Genomic DNA, 9,622 nt, shown 5'->3' with positions numbered 1-9,622 from the left:
ATTTAAATGAAAATTACTATAACAATAATTTATAAAATAAAAATATAGGCATATCACAACATAGGTTTGTTCCAATCATTTTTAGTTTTAAAGGTCCTTAAGGAGAATGAAGTGGATCAAATTTTGTTGCACCAAAACATTAATAATTGATGATATTGACTGAATGCTCAAATCCTTGTAATGATAAATAAGTTGTCTAACAATTATATCACAACATAAGTTTGTTCCAATAATTTCTAGAGTTTCAAAGATTCTTAAGAAGAATGAAGCGAATCAAATTCTGTTGTACCAAATCATTAAATATTGATGAAATTGACTGAATGTTCAAATCTTTACAATGCTAAACGAGTTGAAATTCTAAAAATTATACTCAAATGATCAAATGATAAAAATATATACAGAAAATTACAAATATTATAAAATTTTATTTTGAGATATTTTTATATAAATATTTTAAAAACAATATAAAATATAAATATTATAATAATAAAAGTAGTATAGACCATGTAGTCCACCATAGATAGAAGTAACAGTGAAGACTCAATAATTTGGAATGTTAGGTATACAACTAACAGCATGCTGAGAATGAGATGCACGACTCTTTGTTTGGACTCATACAACACAGACCATGCTCTATGCGCCGTATAAAACATAAATGCTCAGATCACTATTTTAATTTTTCAACCTCAACATTGCTTCTTAATATTGTACAATCAGACGTTTGTCATGCTCCATATTTTACATTGTTACGCGTATCAGCCAGATCACTCAATTCCTACACGGACTTTACGTCTGAGCCATTTCTTATATATATAAGTGGTAACATTATCTTATTCTCTCATCCCATGCCTACAGCCATGGCTTTACATGGCCACAAACACCTGCAACTGGAGATGGGTTCCCAGGCAGAACTCAAATCAAGGGATAATAACCATGAGAAAAGCAAAGAGAATGGAGCAGCTGTCTTAGAAGGTTTGACTCACCAGCCTGATGCCACAAAAATGGCAGTGTCAGTCCACAAAAAGGAGGAAGAAGAAGAAGGGATCAAACAGCCAGGAGGGTGGAAAACCATGCCTTATATCATAGGTAAGTGATCAATCTATTAGACCTATTTTATGATAAATCTCTGCTTTCAAAACCCATTTAATTATTTGTATACCCAAAGGGTTTCTCATATCAAAAGGGTTCAGTGAGAGTAATCTGGCGTCATAGTGATCTGGGATCATTATAGTCGTAGGATTTTGTCACATTAGAGTGAGCTTATGAATTTTCTCCATCTCCAATTAGCTACAAATAGCATATAGTTTCTGTTACCGTTTCCCTTGACTTCACAACTTAAATATTACAAACCTCAGAAAAGTATCTGCTTGATGCAAAAATTACAACTTTTCAATCAGCTTAAAGCCTTCCAAAGCTGAGAGACTCTTTGAGTATACTTTTTGAATCCCCTAATCTTCTTCTTCTGGTTCTTTGTGCATCGAGAATCTTTTTCTTTCAACATAGGTAGTTTAGTTCTCTTATAGATCTGCAATCTTAAATTTTGAATTCCTACTTTATGGATTGAGTGAATTTTATTTTTGTGTGTGTGCAGGAAACGAGGCGTGTGAGAAGTTGGCAACCATAGGTCTTTCTTCAAATATTGTGGTGTATTTAACTTCAAAATTCAACATGCCCAACGTGGAGGCTTCGTTTATTATCAATGTATGGACAGGGACAACCAACATCGCCCCATTGCTAGGCGCCTTCCTCTCTGATTCTTACATCGGTCGTTACTGGACCATTGCCCTGGGCTGCATAGCCTCTCTAATTGTAAGTCACTGACTACATATTCTGAGATATTGTTTATAATTTTTGAGTCCCAAATAGCATTACAATTCTTTTGGTCTGTGTAACAGGGAATGTTTCTTCTTAGCCTGACGGCCATATTTCCTAGCTTGAGACCACCTCCATGTGATACTGGAAAAGCGCCATGTGTGGGTGCATCGTTAGATCAAAACGTCCTACTTTACTCCTCCTTTGCAATGATGGCCATCGGTGCAGGTGGGATCAGGCCATGCTCCATAGCCTTCGGAGCAGATCAATTCGACTACACAAGTGAAAAGGGAAAGAGAAGCATACAGAGCTTCTTCAACTGGTACTATTTTTCCTACACCATAGCGGTGATGATATCAGTCACAATCATTGTTTATATTCAGAATAGCATAAGCTGGAGTTGGGGACTGGGCATTCCCTCCGCTCTAATGTTCTTCTCTGTGACCTGCTTCTTCCTCGGTAAAAAGATTTATATTCTTGTCAGTCCTGAAGGAAGCTCCTTCACCAGCTTTGCACAGGTAATAGTTTGTGCAATAAAGAAACGGCATCTACGCTTACCTTCGGAGCAGGCTGTGGCAGAGGATTTCTATGACCCTCCGATGAAAGGAAGCCTCAAATCAAGGATGGCTCTTACCCACCAGTTCATGTATGCGATTTCCAACCCGATACCTTTTGTCTTCTTTCTAAATTTGGAAAAGGAAAGTCTCGTGTCTGGACTATGAAGCGACAAGTATGTCACTAATTTAGGAATATTAAAGTCTGGTGCCTAGAGAATTTGTATCCATTGTCAGGATACATAGGAGCCCAAATCTCTTAAGATTTTTTTTTAGCTCTGTGGCATTAAGAATGCATAGCTGATAAATAAGTGTCGTCTACACGTGGAACTCTATTTTAAGCAAACCTGCTGATTAATTGTTGTGTTAAATTGATTCAGGTTTCTGAATAAAGCTGCGTTAAAAACAGAACAAGACTTGAAATCAGACGGATCAGGGGTAGATCCTTGGAGATTATGCAGTCTTCAGCAAGTGGAAGAGCTAAAGTCAGTGATAAGAATAGCACCCATATGGCTATCTGGCATAAACGTCAACGTCTGCGTGGCTCAGCTCAACACATTCTCTGTATTGCAGGCCCTAACAATGGACAGACACCTGGGCAAGAACTTCGAAGTCCCTGCGGGTTCATTCCAGATCTTCACCATGCTGGCGCTCACTTTATTCTTACCCTTGTATGACAGAGTGATCATGCCATTCACGAGGCGAATGAGCAAGGGAGGAAATGGGATAAGCCTTTTGCAGAGAATCGGGGTGGGATATTTCTTGTGCATTCTATTCATGGCATTGGCGGCGGTGTTTGAGACAAAGCGGAGGAACGTGGCATTGAGCCACGGTTTAATGGAGAAGCCCAAGGCTGTAATTCCCATGTCGGCCTTATTTTTGGTTCCACAGTATTCCGTGGCCGGGCTGGCAGAGGCATTCAGCTCAATCGGACTCATCGAGTTTTTGTACAGTCAGTTCCCGGAGAACATGAGGAGTGTGGCCGGTGCGCTTTTTTTCTTGAACATTGGAATCGGTAATTATGTGAGCAGCTTTCTAGTTAGCATAATACATAACAACACTGGCGGACGGCATGGAGAAAGCTGGCTTGGTCAGAACCTGAATAAGGGCAGACTGGATTACTTTTATTGGCTTCTTGTAGGGCTCGGAGCTGTCAATTTGCTTTATTTCCTCGCCTGCGCTCGCTGGTACATATACAAAACTGTCGTCCCTACTCAAACTGAAACAATCGAAAGCAGCAAAAAGTTATCACCAGTGTGATTAGAATCAGTCTTATGAGCGCGATTATACGGACACAGCCTTTAATGGCACGTTAGTTGTTCTGCCTTCATCGTTAAACTTGATATATATAAAATATAATTAGATGAGGATCACGTTTAGTCAAGTGTATCTATGATTCTAAATTTATAACATATTTTATATTGATTGGAGTCGCCAACACAATTGGAATTATTTATGTTTCACGTATTTCCCTTTTACCAGAGATGTCTACTTTATTAATTGATCCCTTCTCATATCTATGAATGGTTTATAGCAGAGAGAAATTATGATGTATTTATCTCTTAAATAATCAGTATGGTTTTTAATTTTTAGATGGATTGATTACAATTTTTTTTTATTAAACTGTGTTTATTTGTTGGACATTTCAGACCACATTCAAGGATTTATCATAGGAAGAATAAATAAAGTAATAGATTGCAAAAGAGATTCTTATAAAGGTTGTGATAGTTTAGGGTAAGTTGTAAAGTATAAAAAAAAAAGGTAAAGATAAAGAGATAAAAATAATAAACAATAAAAATGATTTAAAAGAGACAAAAAAAAAAAGAAAATGATAAAGAAAGAAACTAAAAAGACAAGGAGTGCAAACAAAGTGTGAAATAAAAAATTATATAAAAAAATTGGGTCAAATGAGGACAAAAAGGAGAAAGAAGAGGCCACAACAAGATTGAAAGAACCTAATAAGAATCTTGAAAATAGAAAGAAAAGAAAAAGATTAAGCAAGAAGAAATGTTTTAAAATTAAATACTAATAACAAAACAAAAATCAAGATGATAAATTAATAAAACAAATGCAAACCAAATAAAGATCAATGGAAATCTTAGGAAAATTCTAACAGAAAGTTTTCACAAAAATTCAAATTATCCAAGCTAGCATCCCCTTAGCCTTACGGGAGACTTGCATTTAGGATTTACAGAATATGTAACTCTTCAAGACAATATGTTTATTTAAAGTAACATTTCACTTTCAAATCTTTGACCAAGCCTCTACTTTTGACCTACATAGTTTCTTACTCTTGTTTCTTTTAGTTGTAAAACTCGACTCTAGTTGAATGGCCTCCTATTTTGCCAACATTTCATGATTGTAGTCATGCAAAACCAAGATAGGATGATGTTTTATAAGATCTAGATAAATGAGAGTGATAATATATGCTAAGTGTGAAGCTTTGAATACTTCATTTCATATACTACACACTAAGCAGTAAGCTAGGTTTTATTATCGTTCATGTTATGTGTTGAGGAGTTGACATGGTAGAGTTCAAAATATAATTGGAAAATAACATATGCAATAGAGATCAATGTATTATTGGGATTCCTTAGTGTTGTTGATGAAAGATCTTAATTGAATGATCGTTGTACTCTCAAAAGTCATTATACCTTCCAAACTCTTCATGTTAAAGCTCTTGGTTATATGCCAATGGTTATTTCATGATCATTTCATTTCATGATGGGCCTATTTACTTATATGCTCACATATAATTAACGACACCAATGAATGTTCTTATTTGTGTAGAGTGATGTCATTTTCCTCTGAGATCAATAACTAATGACATGTTAGAACTATATGTTATAGATCTCTTCAAATACATGATTTATTAGATAGAGAATGAAGTAGTTTCTCATCACAAGTAATATGCTACAAAAAAATATTCCAAGTTGAGGGTGCTCAATGGATTGGTTATTTTGAATTGGAGCTTTTATAATTTTATCTATACATATTTTTAAAATTATGTTTATATTATTATAACTATTTATCTTTGTGCATGATGATGGTTCCATTTAAAGTATGTACCATGAGACTTGTGCCAAGCTAAATGATCCATGGGTCCTTACACACTTTATGATCTATTTTATTTTGTGCTAGGTTTGAGATGGGTTAGTAACCTTGAAGTGTGTAAGATATTCTATGATTAGTGTTTTATGGTGTATTTATTTCTAGTGGTATGTGAGAGTGTGGATGGTATTCTTATTCAAGCATATTGATCCCTTAAAATGATCGACATGATCTTAATAATATTCATGTAAGATTGCACAAGATAAAATTAAGAGAATGTAAAAAATGTAAATCTCCATTGACCTTCCTTTTTTATGATCAATTCCCTCCTATAAGATGCTAAGATTATAATAACTTCTTAATAACTAATAAATTGAGATACTTAGAAATTAATTAAACTTTAGTTTGAATTTTTTGAGAGTTGGTTAGGGTGTTACATATGACATGAGAGCATGCTTAAAAAATAAGTACCTAATGGGAAATCAAGAAGGAAGTCTTAAGATCAAATTTTTAATTAATTTAAGATTTAATCTTATATTTCATTTCTTCTTATAAGAAATGAGTGATAAAGCCTTGAAACAAGATTGAACGAGAAAGAAGAAGGCTTAAAATTCCATTTAGATTTCAACTACATAATTGGAACCACTATTAAAAAAAGATACAATATAATATGTTATCCAACCACACAAGTAAAAGGTAGAATAGATAATATAATAGGTATAAAAGATAGATATAGTTACAAGGGGGTATACAAGGAAATATCAGAGATATTTGATTTGTTTGAGACAATGTTGTGTTGGAGAGGATGCTCTTAAGATATGGTTGATGTATATTAAAATGTAATAAAATAAATATTCATTGTTTATACTATATGCTATATGAATCTCATGAATGCATGCATTTGTGTATTTTGATTTACTATTCTATATTCAATCACACTAATATATTAATATTCACCACAAAAGTTCTATCATTCGCTTACTCTCAAAAGTAAGGTAAAAATAGATATATAGAGAGAATATGCCCAAATGTTTGAGTTACACTCTACCAAATCTAGTTTTTTTGCTAGGACTCTAATGAGTGATTAAAAAAGGATAGAACTTAGTGAAATTTTTTGCAATGAGAAATGATTCTACAATAAAGGATTATAGATAAAAGGAAAGAAGTTTTCATTTTGTGTTGTAGGATACACTTGTCCCATTGCATGAGAGAGGATATGCACCTAGGAATGATAAATGCATAGAGGAAAGATCCTTAAATAGATTGCAAAGAGATGTGAATACTAAATGTAGGTCTAAACATATGTTAAGGATGTGTAAAATGATCAATGAAATTTCAAGGAGATTCCGAGAAGAGCGATATTGTGGAAGAGTTTAAGATTGATTAGAAAATGAAAATGGATGAAAAATATTGAAATAATTATAGGAGAGAAAAGAATGATACCATAAGAAAATATAAAAGGTGATGGAAGGACAAAAATGATACCATTATAAAATGGAAAAGGTGATGCAAGTTAATTTAGATAGTGCCAAAAAGGCTTCTACTAAAAGAATTGAAGATGTTGTGATTTTTGAGAATCCACGAAGGGATACTATTGATGTTGAGCTTGTGAGAATGTAGAGAATACTAAGTTTCCATCAACAAAGGGAGGTATAATTATTGTGTCATACATTAATAATAGCACACCGGAGCAATTAAACACCCATAAAGTAAACGAATATATGACAATATTAGAAGGTCATATGAAAGGTTATGGTGAATTCAAGGAGTCATTAAATGGAGGCTTGGGAGGTTTATTAATTAACCAATCCTTGAAAGCACTACTATTCTATCACTTGAGATTTTGAATCAACAATAGTATACAACCTGATGTATCAAATATCATGATTATTATTTCTTTTAATAAGTAAATAGCTGCAGAGGGGCAACACCCTTGTATTAATCAAAATAGGAGAATACAAGGCCTGGTTCAGTGAGAGAGGTAGGGGGAAAGAGCTAGGAAGAAAACCCCTTACCCTAGCTCTATTCCTCATATAAGAAGAAACCAGCAATGGAGGCTGGACAAGTACAAAACACCAGTCGGCAACTGCTAGAAGTAGATAACAGAACCAGCTAAAGGCCTTCAAATGAAAAACAATAACCAGAAAATAGAGAAACATGAGAAAGGTGACACAATCGAAATCATTGGGAGTCTTTAGAGTCATAGTCCACAGTAGCACGAGCCACATCGAGGATTATTGGGCATTCAGTGCCATAGGTCGAGTGAGCCGTCGATTCAGCCTTCTCCCTAGGGAGTTGGTAGTCATTTGGGAACCACTCCTCGCCAAGCCCAAACCCCCAGACATTTCCATCAACCAAATCTCCATTCTCCAAAATGCCAAATCCTTCTGCACCTGCTAACCCTTCATCTCGAAGATATTTTTCCCTCCATTCCGACGTGAAGCCATTTTGAATGCCTGCCGCCTTAAATAGAAATTCAATTTTCCTAGTAATGGCAAGCTAGGTTTCTTGAAGAGCATCATAGTCCGAAGAGTTCACAATCACAAACTTTCTCACCTCTGCCCCATTTCCCAAGGACATATAGTAATTTTGGGGAAGCAGTATTCTCAGGTTGCCATAAATATTATCCAACGTGGCATCAATTTCCCTCTGTAGGTGGTGTTTACACACCATTTGAGTTAAAAGCTTCGCTCTCTGCTTGCTAGTCCCCATGTATATCACCATTGCAAGGAAAAAGGCCGGGATATCGGCATTGGCTCTGTACCTGTGATAAGCCATAAGGAATTCCTTCCGTAGTATCATTTTAATGCTGTGAAGAATAAGAGGGTGTCGAGAGTAGAGGATCTCTTGCAAACATTTGTCAGTGATTTCGCCCAGGAAGGCCATCTGTTGACAAGTAGCTTCAAGGAGAATTGGGGATTCCATTGCAAGTCACCAAGAGAAGAATGCAAATGTTTGAGGGGGAAATGAGGGCATTCCTTTGTTAAGTAGAAAGATATCAAACTAGGGGATATGAGCACTTGGCAAGTAGTTCATGCCTATTGAATACACACAGTCATGAAGTGACAGTGTCCAATCAACTTTTGAGACAAAGTTCATCAACTTAATGTCGATCGTCTTTATCCATCAAGTAATTATATGCATATCTTGATAGGATCTAGTCATAACTAGGTATCAATTAAATGTTCACAAATGTCCAATTGCCATGGGGCGCATACCGACACAGACCAATGTTGACGGCAGAGAGCCCTCATAATCAAATATCATGATTATTGTTAATGATGGGTTTGAGAATTTAATAACTCCATTTGAAAAAAAAAACATAAAATTTTTGTGTAGAATATTACATAATGTGGGGATTAAAATTATTCGATATTCATAAGAAAAAATAATAGAACTCCTCAAATTAAGAGAAAGAGAGAAGAATGTAGAGAAAGAGTCCAATTACCTAGCCATTAGCACAATTGAGGCCATTAGATAAGGATGAGATAATCTGATATTATTTAATAAAATTTCATTAGCTAACAAAAAGTTATCAAAAATACCATCTCCTAGATTGAATCAACATGATGAATAGGTGAACGTTTTACCTAAGAGCCATCCCCCTTCTTGTTTTAGTATGTATATATGCATGTATGTATATATATGTACACACACGCATGTGTAAGCACCATATATATATATATATATATATATATATATATATATACACACACACACACACACACATATACATACACACACATACACACACACATATATATCTATGTGTGTGTGTGTGCACATATATATACATATGTATGTATTGATACATTATACATACATACAGACACATACTTACACATACACATACACATACACATACACATACACATACACATACACATACACACATACATACATATACATATACATATACATATACATATACATATACATATAAATATACATATACATATACATATAGATATATATATATATATATATATATATATATATATATATATATATAGAGAGAGAGAGAGAGAGAGAGAGAGAGAGAGAGAGAGAGAGAGAGAGAGAGAGAGAGAGAGAGAGATACATATCTATGCATATACATATACATGTATGTATATATTATATATAAAGTGAGAGAGAATCAAAACTAAGCTATATAATTTTGTGGGAAGCCTTAGATATGATGTTGTAAAATGGTATATGAAAGT

General features: G+C 34.5%; 1 protein-coding gene across 1 annotated transcript; it reads left to right on the top strand.

The window, feature by feature from the left end:
• Nucleotides 1–704: 704 nt before the first annotated feature.
• On the top strand, nucleotides 705–3,960 carry LOC131049215 (protein NRT1/ PTR FAMILY 2.9). Its single transcript, XM_057983258.2, has 4 exons — nucleotides 705–1,086; nucleotides 1,592–1,809; nucleotides 1,896–2,458; nucleotides 2,747–3,960. Exons 1-4 carry the CDS (start codon nucleotides 846–848, stop codon nucleotides 3,624–3,626), a joined length of 1,902 nt encoding a protein of 633 aa, XP_057839241.2. The 5' UTR covers nucleotides 705–845; the 3' UTR covers nucleotides 3,627–3,960.
• The last annotated feature ends 5,662 nt before the right edge of the window (nucleotides 3,961–9,622 follow it).

The sequence above is a fragment of the Cryptomeria japonica genome, chromosome 10 (assembly GCF_030272615.1).
Source record: "Cryptomeria japonica chromosome 10, Sugi_1.0, whole genome shotgun sequence".
Classification (NCBI taxonomy): Eukaryota; Viridiplantae; Streptophyta; class Pinopsida; order Cupressales; family Cupressaceae; genus Cryptomeria; species Cryptomeria japonica.
This window is presented reverse-complemented; position numbering and strand designations above follow the sequence as displayed.

Excerpts from the sequence above, each read along its gene's own strand:
- LOC131049215 (XM_057983258.2), top strand. The coding sequence starts at position 846 with ATGCCTACAGCCATGGCTTTACATGGCCACAAACACCTGCAACTGGAG. Across the intron at positions 1,087-1,591 it reads AACCATGCCTTATATCATAG|GAAACGAGGCGTGTGAGAAG; the intron begins GTAAGTGATCAA and ends GTGTGTGTGCAG. Across the intron at positions 1,810-1,895 it reads GCTGCATAGCCTCTCTAATT|GGAATGTTTCTTCTTAGCCT; the intron begins GTAAGTCACTGA and ends TCTGTGTAACAG.